At 46.5% G+C, this 18,042-nt stretch overlaps 1 protein-coding gene across 1 annotated transcript in view; it reads left to right on the top strand.

The window, feature by feature from the left end:
- The first annotated feature begins 5,656 nt into the window (after positions 1 to 5,656).
- The window catches only part of LOC141113700 (F-box and WD repeat domain containing protein 10B-like), a 29,706-nt gene continuing 17,320 nt past the window's right edge, over positions 5,657 to 18,042 (top strand). The window contains exons 1-4 of the mRNA XM_073606966.1: positions 5,657 to 6,387; positions 12,198 to 12,377; positions 14,680 to 14,807; positions 17,473 to 17,592. Coding sequence (XP_073463067.1) covers positions 5,886 to 6,387; positions 12,198 to 12,377; positions 14,680 to 14,807; positions 17,473 to 17,592 — 930 coding nt within the window. The 5' untranslated portion in view covers positions 5,657 to 5,885. The remainder of the gene's footprint in view (positions 6,388 to 12,197; positions 12,378 to 14,679; positions 14,808 to 17,472; positions 17,593 to 18,042) is intronic.

Genomic DNA, 18,042 nt, shown 5'->3' with positions numbered 1-18,042 from the left:
GCAATTCCTGAAATGACTCACTACTGGCGCAGAGACCCGGACTTCACCGTCTGTCTGCCCGCATTCAAACACCACTTGTAATGTTTGGGGTATTTAGCTCAAGCGATAAATGCGTTTTTAGTGCAGTGAGTCCACATCAGACAGGCATTATAGTTAAGGGCCTGGTAGCCCACGTTTATTAAACCGAAAAACAAAAGCAAAAAGGTCCATTCAGGATTCCCACGCAGGGGTTTAACTTCATTAAGCACTCCAAAAATAAGGAAAACATACCAAGCCACCTGGCTCTCTTGTCAGCAGTTCCTCTGCTTGCTATCAACAGATTTGCCAATTCTTTACAGCCCCCTGGACTCACTGGCTTCCTCAGTCTCCCCGACTCTCAAGGCTGGCCAGCCTTTCCCAGTCCCTGGGCAAAGAATCCCCTTTACATAGGCTGCAGACTCCCACAGGGCAGACCACTCTCCAGACACAGGTCTGTCTTCACACAGCAGTAGCAACAAGCTACACACACTCCACCTTCCTCCACCTCTGCTCTCACTAGCCCCTCGTTATATGGGCTGTGTGCACCTGGGCACACAACCTGCTGGCTCTCCATAAGACATGGACACAGGGTTAGAGATCCCATCCCTTTTCCCAGTGACAGGGACTATTACAATATATATATATATATATATATATATATATATATATATATATATAGATAGATAGCAACCTCGATATATAATGTACACCCCTTGTGCCGGCCTCAAGTCAGGGCTGAAATGGTATTTATCCAGGATGTATTATCACAATGTCCTTTATACTGTTCATGTTTTTATTAATCTATTTTGTAATAAACACGATCGATGCCTACCGAGTGTATCACTCATTGCTTCTATAGATTTGAAATTGGTTCAAGCCTTGTCCTTCAGCAATCTAAGCACTGAAATTGTGATCTTGTTGTGGTGAGATAGCTCAACTTACAGTCTCAGTAGCTTGGCAGACAATCCAAATGACATCCTGCAGATCATAGCAAGCTTTAATCCAAAAAATTGTGCAGATCATAACAGAAGAACATATGATAGGTAAAAAAAAAAAAAAAATCATAGTGTGTGTAGCTCCAGCAGAATACAGCACACAGGGGGTGGAGCTAAGATGGGTGGGACTAACTGCACAGAGCGCCCCCTAGGTACAGAGTGAGTAAAGAGAAAAATTATTTAAAGGCAAACAAATGACAATGCACGTGTAACATGATAGGTACATTTTAACAAAAGTCTGTATAAATGCCAAAAATGTCCTCCATTGCAACTATAGTGCGACGAGGCAGAGATAGCCAGCGCGGAAGATATTCCAGAGGGTAGTATTGGGTGCATTAGTGGTAGGTTAACCAAAGCACAAAAACACAAGGCGAGTATAGTAGCAAGTCCTCGTTGCAATCTCAAAACACCCAATACGAGGACAATATGCGACCGGTCTAAACTATGTGGCATGTTCACCAATGCCAGGAGCATGGCGGACAAGATGGGTGAACTAGAGATACTGTTGTACGAGGAGGATTTGGTTTTTGTGGGAATTTCAGAGACCTGGTTCAACAGCTCTCATGATTGCCTGGCAAACATTCAAGGGTATACCCTATACCGCAAGGATAGAGAGGGTAAAAAAGGGGGAGGGGTATGCTTATATATCAAGAATAATGTACAAGTGAATGTGAGAGATGACATCGATGAGGGAGCTAGAGAGGAGGTGGAATCTTTATGGGTAGAGCTCCAAAGGGATGAAGCTAAGGGGAAAATAATACTGGGAGTATGCTATAGGCCCCCTAACCTGAGGGAGGAAGTGGAGACGGATCTCCTATCACAATTTGGATTAGCAGCAAGGATGGGAAGTGTTATCATAATGGGGGATTTCAATTATCCAGACATAGACTGGGCGGAGGGAACCGCGCATTCATTTAAGGCTCGCCAGTTCCTTAATGTCTTGCAGGACAATTTTATGGGTCAGATGGTAGACGCACCAACAAGAAATAAAACATTACTGGATCTACTGATTACCAACAATACAGACCTGATCACGGATGTGGAAATACGGGGCAATTTAGGTAACAGCAATCACAGGTCAATTAGTTTCAGTATAAATCACACAAATAGGAAACATAAAGGGAACACAAAGACACTGAATTTCAAAAGAGCCAACTTCCCTAAACTACAAACCTTGCTAAAAGGCATAAATTGGGATAAAATATTAGGAACAAAGAATACGGAGGAGAGATGGGTTTGCTTTAAGAGCATATTAAATAAGGGCATTAGCCAATGTATCCCATTGGGTAATAAATTTAAAAGAGCGAACAAACATCCTGGATGGCTTAACTCCAATGTAAAAATGCATATAATAGCAAAGGAGAAGGCCTTCAAAAAATACAAGGATGAGGGATCATCATCAGCATTCAGACGTTATAAAGAATGCAACAAGAAATGTAAGGGTGCAATTAGGACAGCTAAGATAGAACATGAAAGACACATAGCGGAGGAGAGCAAAAAAAATCCCAAGAAATTCTTTAAGTATGTAAACAGTAAAAAAGGGAGGACAGACCATATTGGCCCCATAAAGAATGAGGAAGGACATCTGGTTACAAAGGATGGGGAGGTGGCAAAGGTATTGAATGTATTCTTCTCCTCAGTCTTCACGAGTGAATCGGGGGGCTTCAGTAACCAAAACTGCAGTGTTTATCCTCATGACACAACACAGGAAGCACCTACATGGTTAACAGAGGACGGAATTAAAATTAGACTTGAGAAACTTAACATTAATAAATCACCGGGACCAGATGGCTTGCATCCGAGGGTACTTAGGGAACTCAGTCAAGTGATTGCCAGAGCGTTGTTCCTAATTTTTACAGATAGTCTACTGACTGGAATGGTACCAGCTGATTGGAGAAAAGCCAATGTAGCACCAATATTTAAAAAGGGCCCAAAATGCATCCCTGGGAATTACAGACCAGTTAGCCTAACATCAATAGTATGTAAACTCTTGGAGGGGATGATAAGGGACTATATACAAGATTTTAGTAATAAGAATGATATCATTAGCAGTAATCAGCATGGATTCATGAAGAATCGTTCTTGCCAAACCAATCTATTAACCTTCTATGAGGAGGTGAGTTGCCATCTAGATAAAGGAAGGCCCGTAGACGTGGTGTATCTGGATTTTGCAAAAGCATTTGACACAGTTCCCCATAAACGTTTACTGTACAAAATAAAGTCCATTGGCATGGACCATAGGGTGAGTACATGGATTGAAAACTGGCTACAAGGGCGAGTTCAGAGGATGGTGATAAATGGGGAGTACTCATAATGGTCAGGGGTGGGTAGTGGGGTTCCCCAGGGTTCTGTGCTGGGACCAATCCTATTTAATTCGTTCATAAACGATCTGGAGGATGGGATAAACAGTTCCATCTCTGTATTTGCAGACGATACTAAGCTAAGCAGGGCAATAACTTCTCCGCAGGATGTGGAAATCTTGCAAAAAGACCTGAACAAATTAATGGGGGAGGGGCGACTACATGGAAAATGAGGTTCAATGTAGAAAAATGTAAAATAATGCATTTGGATGGCAAAAATCTGAATGCAATCTATAGACTGGGGGGAGAACCTCTGGGGGGATCTAGGATGGAAAAGGACCTGGGGGTCTAGTAGATGATAGGCTCAGCAATGACATGCAATGCCAAGCTGCTGCTAACAAAGCAAACAGAATATTGGCATTAAAAGGGGGATCAACTCCAGAGATAAAACGATAATTCTCCCGCTCTACAAGACTCTGGTCCGGCCGCACCTGGAGTATGCTGTCCAGTTGTGGGCACCAGTCCTCAGGAAGGATGTACTGGAAATGAAGCGAGTACAAAGAAGGGCAACAAAGCTAATAAAGGGTCTGGAGGATCTTAGTTATGAGGAAAGGTTGCGAGCGCTGAACTTATTCTCTCTGGAGAAGAGACGCTTGAGAGGGGATATGATTTCAATTTACAAATACTGTACTGGTGACCCCTCAATAGGGATAAAACTTTTTCGCAGAAGAGAGTTTAACAAGACTCGTGGCCACTCATTAAAATGAGAAGAAAAGAGTTTTAACCTTAAACTACGTAGAGGGTTCTTTACTGTAAGAGCGGCAAGGATGTGGAATTCCCTTCCACAGGCGGTGGTCTCAGATAAGCACCTGAATGACCGCAACATACAGGGATATACAATGTAATACTGACACATAATTACACACATAGGTTGGACTTGATGGACTTGTGTCTTTTTTCAACCTCACCTACTATGTAATACTATGTAACTATGATTTGACGAGCTTTACTGCAGATTCTTACCTGCTTCTGCTCGGTAAATACTAATGCAGTCGTCACACATTTTCTCAAGCAGACTGCTTGGTGGAAGGATCACATGATCAGTCTCAGCCGTGTAACATAAGGTTACCAGATTTTCCAAATGAAATCCAGGGAGACAGCTCCCACTGACCACTCCTACTATTAACTACACTCACTTAAAATTACAACCCCCCCCCCCCTCAATTTGTAGCCGCAACCACAAAAGCCATCCCCATTTTTAAGGTCTTCGAACAATTGGACAGAGGCTTTTGGAACAAGAGGCCCCGCACAACAGAACTGATGAACTGGCACTTGCATAGTAGTTCGCACCATCCCTGTGCTGAGTTCCCAGGTCTGTACACCCGCTGTGCCCATTATGAGGGGTTCCCACCATCCCTGTGCTGAGTTCCCGGGTCTGTACACCCGCTGTGCCCATTATGAGGGGTTCCCACCATCCCTGTGCTGAGTTCCCGGGTCTGTACACCCGCTGTGCCCATTATGAGGGGTTCCCACCATCCCTGTGCTGAGTTCCCGGGTCTGTACACCTGCTGTGCCCATTATGAGGGGTTCCCACCATCCCTGTGCTGAGTTCCCGGGTCTGTACACCCGCTGTGCCCATTATGAGGGGTTCCCACCATCCCTGTGCTGAGTTCCCGGGTCTGTACACCCGCTGTGCCCATTATGAGGGGTTCCCACCATCCCTGTGCTGAGGATGCGCAATTTCAAAGCGTGACATGTTGGGTATCTATTTACTCGGCATAACATCATCTTTCACATTATACAAAAAAAATGGGCAAACTTTACTGTTTATTTATTTATTTTTTTTATTCATGAAAAGTGTCTTTTTTTTCCCCCCCAAAAAATGTTTTGAAAGACTGCTGGGCAAATACCGTGTGACATAAAATATTGCAATGATCACCATTTTATTCTCTAGGGTCTCTGCTAAAAAATATATATATATATATATATATATATATATATGTGTGTATGTATATGTATGTATGAATGTATGTATATATATATATATATATGTATATGTATATGTATATATAATGTTTTGGGGTTCTAAGTAATTTTCTAGCAAAAAATTATAGATTTTAACTTGTAAGCAACAAATTTCAGAAGTAGGCTTAGGCATGAAAGGGTTAAACTGAATGGGTTGTTTTACAAGGAGAAGGTTCACATATATTTTAATACACCGGCCACATGCTGCCTCCCACTTCCTCCTTTGGTAATGGACTGGTCCTTCTACTCCAGTGATTACGGTACCTCCCCTGGCGGGGCGCCTGCACTGGGACAATGGCATCACTCTCCGTCTCCTTGGAGTCGCACAACAATAGGGAGAAAGTTGTGAAAACAGCAGCAGCTCCGGGATTGAACCTGTGACAGGCAGAGCCAGGCCAACGGCGCTGATTTCCCCCGGCCCGCAATGGGCGCGCTCGCCGCCGTGGCGAAAATCTGTTAGGAATTTATTTATTTATTTATTTATTTTGAGAATTAAAGAAAAAAAAAAAAGGCGAGAGGCCTGTCCCTTTAAACGCCGTCGACCGCCATGGGAGTCTCAGAACTGGACGTGCGTTTTGCCCCGGACCTCCGCTGCGAGAACCGGACCTCCAAGGTGCCCCTCTGCCGGGCCTGCGAGACCTGCGTCCTGGCCGCCCGAGTGGCCGCCGCCAAAGAATGGTTCCCGCGGGCCGGCAACCGATCCCAGAGGAGGTTCCTGTTCGGGGTGGTGCGGCGGATGAAGAGCGCCGACCTGCTGGCGTTCCTGGAGAAGGCGCTCCAGCCGGCGCTGGGGAAGGATTTCACCTACAGCCGGTCCCAGATCAGCCCCGGCCTGGCGCGGGACCTCGCCACCGCCGGCTCGGACCGGGGGCTGGACGGGCGGCAGCTGCAGCAGTTCATGGCGGAGACCTGGGACTGGGTGAAGGACGGGTCCTACTGGACCAAAGCCAACTACGCCCTGCAGCTGCTGCGGATGTGCGACCCGCACCTGCTGCACAGCGCCGCCAACTTGATCCACGTGCTCATCGTCCAGCAGAGGCAGCGAGGAGGTAAATGAGAAGCTGGTCTGGGATTGCTTCACACCTATGCGTTTTTCAGTGCGTTTTTTTTAGTTTTGCAGAAACGCACTACAGTCCACTTAGCATGGTTTCCCTTATGGGTCACATTCACATCTGTGCATTTAGCAACAGTGCGTTTTTTTGGAAACGGTCAGGCACCCCCCCCCCCCCTCCAGGGGTTGCATTTTTTTGCTTCTATAGGCTTCAATTGAAACGGAAATGCATCAAAAACGCAGTACTTGCATTTTTTTTATGCGTTTCTGTTGCTTTTTTTTTTTTTTTTTGCTGCAAGACAACAGACAGCTCCCAAAAAAATGCAAAACGCATTAAAAAGCATCAAAAACGCATGAGAAAAAAGTCGCAAAACGCACTGTGAAAACGCATCAATCGCAGTCTGCGTAAGGCGTGAACCAGGGCGTACGCCGAGCTACCACACACCGGCTGAAAGCTGAAATCAGGCTTGACCGCTGAGTGTCTGTTAGTTGTGAACCTGGTTCCTGAAATCCAGCTTGTGCCCTGGTTCACATCGATGCGATTTGGCATGCGATTTGAAATGTCAAATCGCATGCCAAACCGGCAGGCAATTGCCGGCGATGGCACCGTTCCGAATCAGTGCGACACCGCATTTTGCTGTGCCGCACCGGTTCCCAAAAGTGGTTCCTGTACTACTTTTGGCGACTTCGGGGTGCGATTTTGTATAGACCGGGCTTAGTCTCAGTTCACACTTCAAAGCCGCCCGATTCTAAAGCCGCCCCGCACAGCGTGATTTCAGCGCGGCTTCTGTATGGAAGTCAATGCAAGTCGCTCTGAAGTCGCCCCCCAAGTAGTACAGAAACCTTTTCCTAAGTCGAAGCGACTTGAGTCGCTCCTCTTAGAACGGTTCCTCTGTACTGAATAGAATGCGACTTGGCGGGCGGCTAAGTCACCTGACAGGTCGCCTCAGTGTGAACTTGAGCCTTAAGCTCCATTCACACCAATGCGTTTTTTCACACTCTATTTTTAACACGGGTTCCTATGGAACACGGTCACATCAATGCATTTTTGTGCCTCTGCGTTTTTGGGAAGGGTCCGGGTACTTTTTCAAATGCAAAAGGGTGCGGTTTTTTTGCGTTTTTGGTTCAATAGACTTTAATGGAGAAGCTGCAGAAAAGCATGTAGTGTGTTTTTACCACGATTTTGCCGCGTTTTGCATTTTTGTAATCTGCCCAACAACTAATTTTCCACCTAAAAAAAAAAAAAAAAAAGCACAAAAAAACCGAAATTGCGGTAAAAAAAATACTAAAATAAAATACTAATAGGAAAGTATGACAGTTCTGTTCATGTAGTGCGACTTTAATGCGATTTTACACCCTCTGGCACTCAGGTAGTATCAAAGTAGTGCTGGAATTTGTACAGGGGCGTGTCCAAAGTCACATGTTAGGGTTAAATGTTAGATTAAATGTTAGGATGAAATGTTATAAATGTTAGGGTTAAAAGTTAGGCCCCTTTCACACTGGAGCGGTTTGCAGGCGGTATTTCGCTAAAAATACCGCCTGAAAACCGCCCCTAAACAGCCTCCGCTGTTTGTTCAGTGTGAAAGCCCGAGGGCTTTCACACTGAAGCGGTGCGCAGGCAGGGCGTTAAAAAAAGTCCTGCAAACCGCTTTTTTGGAGCGGGGAAGGAGCGGTGTATTCACCGCTCCTGCCCATTGAAATCAATGGGACAGCGCGGCTATACCGCGGCAATACCGCGGCTACAGCCGCGCTGTACGAGGGATTTTAACCCTTTTTCGGCCGCCAGCGGGGGGTAAAACCGCACCGCTAGCGGCCGAATACAGCTACAAGAACGACGGTACAGCAGCGCTAAAAATAGCGCTGTTGTACCGCCGACGCCCCCACCGCCCCAGTGTGAAAGGGGCCTTAGGATTAAATGTTGGGATTAGGGTTAAATGTTAGGAATAAATGTTAGGAATAAATGTTAGGAGTAAATGTTAGGGTTAGGGTTAAATGTTAGGGTTAGGGTTAAATGTTAAGAATAAATGTTAGGGTTAAATGTTAGGAATACATGTTAGGGTTAAATTTTAGGAATACATTTTATATGGGCTGAATAAGTTTGATGTTATCTGGTTTGGATGGCTTCAATCTATGACTTAGGTATCGTGTTAGGGTTAAATGTTAGGAATAAATGTTAGGAATAAATGTTAGGAATAAATGTTAGGAATACATTTTATATGGGCTGAATAAGTTTGATGTTATCTGGTCTGGACGGCTTCAATCTATGACTTAGGTATTGTGTCAACCAATGTGTACTTTGTACTTTGTAATACTGGATATTGTTATTCTTTTTCCGTGTGTCATATATACTCCGAGTGAGCCGGGGGGGGGGGGGGGGGTTGTTGAACGGGGGTGGTCTGGGGGGAGGAGGTTTTGTTTTTTTGGGGGGTTTTGGTTTGGTGTGATTTCTATCTTTGTGGTTTTGTCTGTATTGTGTCATTGTTGTTTTCATATAAAATAATAAAAAGCATTTGATTCAAGAAAATGTTAGGGTTAAATGTTAGGAATAAATGTTAGGGTTAGGGTTAGTTGTAATTGTTAGAATACTAACCCTAACAATTGCCAATAACCCTAACATTTAACCCTAACATTTAACCCTAACATTTAACCCTAACCCTTAACCCTAACATGCGACTTTGGACACATACATTTTCCTGCACTACTTTGATGTGATTTTGATGCCGCAGTCTGTGCAGTTCTTGGCTGTGTTCACACGTCTGACACAGATCAGCCCCCTGCTGCCTCCTTTCACCTTCTGACTTGCTACAAAATTTACAATGTTGCAGTCTGATCAGTGGGGGAGGGGGGATTGAGGAAATGCTTCATCCTGCCTGCAGCAGACTGATGACATCATCTCAGACTAGGCAAAGTCACTGGACTGGCACTCAATGGGGTTTTTTTTATTAATAAAAGGTGGGGGATTTATTGCTGTAAAGCTAAACAGGTGCAAATCCAGGCAGAGATCAGCGCCTGTCGCTGAGGTTTGCAGCAATGAAAAGCGATCGGTCGGTGTCTCATTTCGCCATTTTTTTGTCAGGGATATTACAGGCTCGTGAATGTTTGATGAGTTCCCGGGGCGAGCGGCCCGACCCGCAGACCTTTCTGTTAGACCGAATTTCACTGCTACGAAGGCGAATATTCCACTAACATTCCGCCTCATCACTGAGAAAAATGACTTTATAACAGAAACCAAGAAAAACTTTTTTTTTTTTTCAAACTTTTCGGTCTTTTTTTTTTTTCATTTGTTTAGCAAAAAATAAAAAAACTCCCCAGTGGTGAATAAATACCACCATAAGAAATCTATATCTGTCTCAAAAAATGATAAAAAGTCATATGTGTACAGTGTTGTATGACAGCGTAATTGTCATTCAAAGTGTGAGAGCGCTGGGGGGGGGGGGGGGGGGGTCTAAGACCTTCTGTCTTTTATACAGGTAACAAGCTGAGATTAGGAGCACTCCCTTTAAGAGAGTGCTCCTAATCTCAGCTTGTTACCTGTATAGAGGACACCTGGGAGCCAGAAATCTTGCTGATTGATAGGGGATCAAATACTTATTTCACTCATTAAAATGCAAATCAATTTATAACTTTCTTGAAATGCGTTTTTCAGGATATTTTTGATGTTATTCTGTCTCTCGCTGTTATAATAAACCGACCATTAAAATTATAGACTGATCGTTTCTTTGTCAGTGGGACAAACGTACAAAATCAGCAGCTGATCAAATACTTTTTTTTCCCTCACTGTAAATACTTATCTGCATTGTGTCAGCTCCATCTAGTGGTCATAATGTGGTATTTTCTTGGCACACGCTATTCTTCTGAATGAGGAACATCAGCTGCAAGGCTCTGGATTGAGCTCAGTGTCACTGTGGAGGGGTTGGGGGTTCTGGAGGGGGTTCTGGGGCTTGGCGGGAGAACTGGTGTCTCTGTAAGGGGGGGGTGAGGTTTCTGAATAGGGCTGGAGTGCACTGTGGAAGGTTGAGGAGGCACTCTGGGCCACTGTTGGAGGTCAGGGGGCACTATGGAGGACTGGAGGCTCTACAGTATGCTGGTGGCACTGTGGGGCTGTGGGTTCTCAGGTGAACAATGGGCACTGCAGGCCACTATAAGAGGTTGAGGGGGCACTATGGGACCTGGGGAGCACTGTGGGAGGTTGGGGAGGCACTCTGGGTCATTGTTGAAGGTCAGAGGCACTATGGAGGACTGGAGGCTCTACAGTATGCTGGTGATGCTGTTGGGCTGTGGGTTCTCAGGTGGACAATGGGCACTGTAGGCCACTATAAGAGGTTGGGGTGGGTGGGCACTATGGGACCTGGGGAGCACTGTGGGAGGTTGGGGAGGCACTCTGGGTCACTGTTGAAGGTCAGGGGCACGATGGAGGACTAGAGGCTCTACAGTATGCTAGTGGTGCTGTGGGGCTGTAGGCTCTCAGGTGGACTATGGGCACTGTAGGCCACTTAAAGGGGTTGGGGGGGGCACTAAGGGACCTGGTGAGCACTGTCGGAGGTTGGGAGCACCCCAGATCACTGTCGGAGGTTAGGATTACTATGGAGGACTAGAGGCTCTTCAGTATGCTGGTGGTGCTGTGGGGCTGTGGGCTCTCAGGTGGACTATGGGCACTAAAGGCCACTTAAAGGGGTTGGGGGGGCACTAAGGGACCTGGGGAGCACTGTCAGAGGTTGGGAGCACCCCGGATCACTGTCGGAGGTTAGGGTTACTATGGAGGACTAGAGGCTCTACAGTATGCTGGTGGTGCTGTGGGGCTGTGGGCTCTCAGGTGGACTATCGTCACTGTAGGCCACTATAAGGGTTTGGGGGGGGCACTAAGGGACCTGGGGAGCACTGCTGAAGGTTGGGAGCACCCCGGGTCACTGTCGAAAGTTAGGGTTACTATGGAGGACTGAAGGCTCTACAGTATGCTGGTGGCACTGTGGGGCTGTAGGCTCTCAGGGGGACTATGGGCTTAGTAGGCCACTATAAGAGGTTGGGGGGCAGTATGGGACCTGGAGAGCACTGTGGGAGGTTGGGAGCACCCTGTGTCACTGTCAAAAGTTAGGGACACTATGGAAGGCTGGAGGCTCTACAGCAGGCTGGGAGGCAGGGTGGCACTGTGGGCTCTCAGGTGGACTGAGGACACTGTACGCCACTGTGGGAGGTTGGGGCGGGGGGAGGCACTATGGGAGCCGAGGAGCACTGTGGGAGATTGGGGGCACCCCGTGTCACTATGGAGGCGTAGAGGCTCTACAGCAGGCTGGGAGGCAGGGTGGCACTGTGGGCTCTATGGGCCTAAGAGCACTGTGAGGTTGAGGGGGCACTATGGGAGCTAAGGGGGGGGGCTCCGTGGGAGGTTAAAAGCTGCCTGGAGGCTTGGGAGAGGGAAGGCCACAGCATTGGATCCAAAATCATATATACCAGAACTGGTATTCCATTTATGGGTGGCCTCCTGTAAGGTGAATCCAATGTCTAATATTTTAGGGATCTCGGAATTTCTCAATTGAGATTTTATGCCATGGAGTCTCATTCTCATTGCTGTATTTTTATAACGTAAAATGAAAATTCCAGCAGTGAAAGTGAGACTCCCTCATAGTGGTTGCCAAGGGCTAGGTAGACCCTGAAAGACACGGACAAGAAGCTAGATTTTACCTGCTGATATCCACCCAAAACTGAAGTATCATTTGTGGTTCAGGAATGTGGTTGGCCTTATATGAGTTGGTAACATATACTTCACCTGAGACCCAATCACAGGTCAGATTTTTGTGATTGACTCTCCAGACTCCCAGAAGGAAACATTCGGAGCTGAAGAAATGGGCCATTCGGAAGAGACCGACTACAACGCACAAGATGACCCATCTCTAATGGTGGTCCCCACTTCCTTCCAGTCCACATCGGGAGTCAGAAAGTACAAAGACTTCATCCGCTGCCTCCCGGTGCACCTCTCCAAGAAGATCCTGGGTATGTCCATGAATCGCCATGTCATAGTGGGCCCACTAGGCAGGAGACCTAGGCACCGGCCAAAGGCAGCACAAAATTTATGTTCATATTTAAAGTGTATTTCTACCCAGTGTAGGATGGAGTGGGGAAGTGTAGCGCACCCCCTACGGAGCCGCTGGTGAAACAGATACTTTTTCCCCCCAGATTAGTGCATGCAAAGCCAGGCACACTGAATTTTTTTCCACTTTCACTGGCTCGAAGGAACAGTCTAGGGGTGTCTTTTTAGGATTTTATTGGAACAATTAATTTGGATGGGGTGAGGGAGCATGGGATAGGATACCCCAAAACTCTTGAGCTGAACACTTTGAGGACTATTTTCTAGCTTCCTGGGTTCCATAAAAATGTCTCACAGAACCTCTAATGCTGGCAGGTGACTAGGGCTTTTCCCAAAAGACCAAACGCTGCACACAGTCACTAACTTCCAGCACGGGGGTAATTTACTCACACACCCACAGGATCATTGACTACCTCTTTCCGATATCCACTGGGCACTCTTTACTGAGGTAGACATGAACCTAAACCACCAAAGGACAACTGGACACCTTTCCCCCAACTTCCTCCTGGTACTTTCCAGTGAGCTTCTCCAGACCCAAATAAATACCAGAACTAAACTTTGCGTATACCCCCTCAACTGAAGCCACTTCTGGGACCTGTCTTCTAAATGACGCCTCCAGTAATCCTGCCCCAGGGGTCTCCTCCAGCAGAAAGAAGAATTGGTTGCACACTGGAGCCCAATGGATGCTGCTGAATATTTTTTTATTGTCATAAGCCAGACAATCTTGCAAAGATTACAGTTGACGCGTTTCACGCGGAAGAATCGTGCTTGTTCACAACAGGTCTCCTCCAGAAGGACTGGACCCAGGAACTCTGCTGCTCCTGTCTAAGGCCCCAGACTATTTATGGACTTCCCTATCACCTTCTGGGCACACCTCCCTAGAGTTTGGCTGGAGTACCATAAATATTCAGGCTGGTTACTCTGTTCTTACTCCCACTTCAATTCTAGATTTCTCTGGAATACAGGGGGAAGCAATCAAAGCAGCATCCTGTGAGAGCCTGAGCAGACCTGAATAATCAATCTGTGGTCCACTGATTACAGAGGGGCAAACTAAATTTACCCAACAATCTACACTATTCTAGGAGGGGGCTACAGAAGGATTAGAACCCCTGTGCTGCTCCGATCAGTACCTTCACTCAGGTCCACCAGCCAAACTTCTTAGTACTGGCCCCAGGGGGGGAAATGCCCCTCATCCCCAAGCTCAGTTCTCCCCTGTGCCTGCTGTAAGTGAGAAAATACCTGTTGTGGTTTTCTTCTTCCCATAATCCCCTGCAGTCAGTCTTCGAGTGGTTTGAAAACTGAACATGTCTTGGGAACACATCTAGTTGGCCAATGGATATAAGGGACATTGGCCGATTTAGGGAATTATGTTGATGCAGGCAACTGTAGAAATAACCAGAGCTACTCATATAAGGCACATGTCAGGCCACCTGAGACCAGGTGACAGATGCACACCGTTGGGATCAGGGGTGCACCGCAAGGTAGTGGACCCTACAGCTGACTGCTGCGGATGGGAGTCAGGGTGGTAAAGGAAGGCAGGGCTGCTGGAACACCAACACTGATCCCACCAAAGTTAGAGCGTAAGATTCCCTAGGGCGCGGAGTCTAAGAGCCAGCAGGTGTTCACCAGAGCCTCTAGTGGTGAGGATGGACTGGGCTGCAACTGGCTCCAGGTCCCGACCCACAGGGTCCCCTAGCTCACGCCCACAGTAGGCAACAGGAGGATAGGGATAGTAAGGGAATAAGCCAAGGTCGGGGCAACTAGCAGACAGGGACGACAGAGTACACGCCAAAGATTCACAGGCAAATAGGCATAGTTGGGGACACGCCAAAAGGTCAGGGTCACGAGCAGACAGGAATAGTCGAGAACACGCCAAGGTCAGTAACAGAGACAAACGTAGAGCACACGGCAAGCAGGAAACAGGAAGCCAAACACACAATGTTGATCAGCAGGGTTGGTCTGCAGTGCACAGGTTAATATAGAGTTCTCTGATAGGAGCTGGGGTGGAGCCATGCTTAGAGGAGAGATTATAAAAGCAGTCAGGTGAGAGTGGCTGGTCTCTAGAGATGAACACATGGTGAGAGGTAAGCTGACAGACAAACTCTATTGCATAACCATGACAGCACAAAGGATCATTAGGTAGGAACTGCCCCCATTTTCTGTTTTCTAAGTTCTCCCCTGGATTGTTATATCTCTTTCTGTTGACAGGGTACCTGAAGAAGAAGCACCTCTTCAGCTGTTTGTCTGTGTCCCGTCATTGGTGTTATGTGACAAAGGAGCTTTTCCTGGATCTAGAAGCCGAGACATTGGTGCGGAATGAAGCCATGATCCTTCAGGTAAGGGTCTTCAACATCACGGTTGGTGGATCATTTTGTTTAAATGTTTTTTTGTTAAAATTTGGTCCTGGTCGTCTACTGTTTCTCTGGCTTGTAAACCAGGTGGAGATACGAGCTGCAGTGGCATTGGAGTTTTTGCCAAATTGGGGAGTGCGATTCCTATATAGTTCCTGGAGGGTTCCACTACTGGTCACCACAAGCAAAGAAGAAAGAAAACTGTCTGTCTTCTCCCAAAATGTGAATGTGCAAAGTGCATCATTATTCCATGAGAATCGAAATTCATTTTTATCCAATTTTAGGGTGGGGTAGGGTGGTCCTTCAGTCCTTTGTGTCCCCCTTCTTTTTGGGCACCAAGCAATGGTCACATGAGAGGCCTGCCCCGGAGTAGATTCTTCTGGGCTATACTAGGCACTTTGGGAAGGGTCACTGCCTTACACATGGGGTAACTTTTCTTGAACAAATGATTGAACTCTAATAAACTCTCTCGATGTAGTTACACCACTACGGTTCTTTGTGGATTTAGGAGGGACACGCAGAGCCAATGCCCTCTCCACCTGTCCAGCGTATCATCGCTACCTCACTCCCAGTATAGGAATGGGGTCCCATTGTGTACATGACCCTGACTCCATGCGTGCATTCACCTAACTCTTCCTCTTCTGTACCTGTGTACAGGTTGGGAACCTCAGCGGTGCAGATCTGCTCCCATTGCTATGAGAGAGGGATCGCCGACAACATCTGCCTCGCTGAAAGAGGCTATCCCACCTGGCATACGTACACTTATTTGACAGGCTGCTGGAGAGACCTCTGTTACCATTGGTAACCACTGTATCTTCACACTGCATTAACTCTTGTACCGTTATATTCACGCCCCAATGTGCTTAGTGACCCGTGCCAGTTGCTTGCATTTTACCCCTTGAGTAACTTCAGACCAGGCAAAGGCGAGGTTCCAAAAAGCTTTATTGAAAAATAAGTTAACACAACATGAAGTGCAGTCTTTTCCTAACATCCCTAGCTCCTAACTCAGACTTGTGGCTGCCCCAGCATACCTGCACAGGAAAAAGTCCATAATGACAGAGTCCATGACAGTAGCATCCAGGATTGGCAGACTGCAAGTCCCAGTAGTTCCTTCAGGCAGTAGCTGAATGAATGAATGAATGAATAATTTGTAAAGCGCTGCAAATTGCGAACTGAATCGCCTCAAGGCGCTAGATGTATTCTCTGTAGCCAGCTTCTAGAAAAGGAAGGTCTTTAGTTTTTTCCTGAAGGCCTGGTGGTTTTTTTCCATGCGGAGGTTGGTTGGGAGAGCATTCCATAGTCGAGGTCCTTGGACTGCAAATCTACGTTCTCCTTTTGCTTTGTAGCGGTATTTGGGAATGAGGAGGAGGTTTTGGTTAGCTGATCGAAGACTGCGATTCGGTGTGTAGTGTTTTATTTTTTCCCGGAGATATTGCGGAGCGTTTCCTTGTATGCATTTATGGGTGAGGCAGAGGGTCTTGAATGTGATCCGATTCTTCACCGTTAGCCAATGTAGGCTTTTTAGGGATGGGGAGATGGATTCCCAGGGCTTTTTCCCTGTTAACAGCCTTGCCGCCGTGTTCTGCATGAGTTGCAAGCGCGCAAGCTGGTATTGGGGTAGACCTACGTAGAGGGAATTTGCGTAGTCGAGTCGGGAATTGATGATCGTTCCCACAACTGCCGCTTTGTCCTCTTCTGGGATGAAGGGGATGAGTCTGCGAAGCAGGCGGAGGAGGTGGTGAGATCCGCTCACCACCGATCCTATTTGTGCATCCATTGTCATTCCTGAGTCAAAGATGACTCCGAGACTCTTGACTTTGGTGCTGGGGGAGATGGTCTGTCCGAGGATGGAGGGTGGTGTCCACGGAGTCTCAATTTTGGAATTTTTGTTGGCTTGCAGGAGAAGAAGTTCTGTTTTTGATTCGTTAAGTTTGAGGGAGCTAGCGGTCATCCAGTCATTGATTAAAGTGAGGCATTTCTGTAGTTGCTGATGATGATCTTTCTGTCCATTAATGCGAAAGTAGAGTTGGGTGTCGTCTGCATATGAGTGGAAGCAGAGGTCCGTTTTCCTGATGATATTGAGAAGCGGGCGGATGTAGATGTTAAATAGCACTGGTGACAAGGGTGAGCCCTGAGGGACTCCACAGGAGACTGCCCGAGATTCCGAGGTGAATGTTCCCAGTTTCACTGTCTGAGAGCGATTCTCTAAGAAGGATGTAAACCATTTTAGGGCAGAATCTGTGGCTCCTGCAACTTCTGCGAGGCGGACAAGTAAAGTATTGTGGTCCACTGTATCGGTCCAGTAGCTGGGTTCTGAGGGCAGATGTGCTTTGATTGACATTCCAGGCCTCGGCATCTTCAGCAACAGGACGGAGTCTGGCAACGGTTCCAACAAAAGAAAACCATCCTTGTTGTAAAAGGGAATATCTTCAACTAAATTTGTAGTGGCCAATAAGATTTTTGTACCTGTTTAAACCACAGTCCAAAATTTTAAATGTTTTTTTACATTCTCATATCTTCCTTTTTGTACCGTAATCTAGAGATCATTTATGTTGTGGATTGAAAAGAATAGAAAAGACTCTTGGACTAAATTTTAAGATGCAGAATGAAACATTTTTCTTTAATACTTGTAATTTGTGTTTCATCCCAGGGGACATCCTACAAAGGAGTCAGTGTCTCCTATGCTAAAGTGCAGCCAGTGCCAGTGCCCAAAGTCAGAGAGGATGGCAGTGTTCTACCAAGGCTGGAGAAGTATTACAAAGATGTAAAGGTAAGTGTAGGTCAGCCTTTCTCAACCAGGGTTCTATAGAATACTAGGGTTCATCCAGAGGTTTCCTGGGGTTCTTTGAGCAGTGATGGATTGATCTCCTGTCTGATCATGCCCACATAGTTCTGGCACCAACACCACTCAGCAGAACCACTGAAATAGGACCAGTGGAGCTTCCCCTCTCATTAGTCAACTAACCACTGACCCAACGATCATGTTTACTGTCTGTAAGGAGAAGATTTGTTCCTCTCACCACTCATGTAAGGAGAATTCTTCCCCTGACAACAAACAATGTAAGAAGAATTCTTTCTAGGACCACCAATGTAAGGAACATTCTTCCCACTGATCACCAATGTAAGGGACATTCTTCCCACTGATCACCAATGTAAGGAACATTCTTCTCACTGATCACCAATGTAAGGGACATTCTTCTCACTGATCACCAATGTAAGG

This window comes from Aquarana catesbeiana, linkage group LG12, assembly GCF_042186555.1.
Source record: "Aquarana catesbeiana isolate 2022-GZ linkage group LG12, ASM4218655v1, whole genome shotgun sequence".
NCBI lineage: Eukaryota > Metazoa > Chordata > Amphibia > Anura > Ranidae > Aquarana > Aquarana catesbeiana.
The sequence above is the reverse complement of the archived record's forward strand: the minus strand, read 5'-3'. Positions and strand labels throughout refer to the sequence as shown.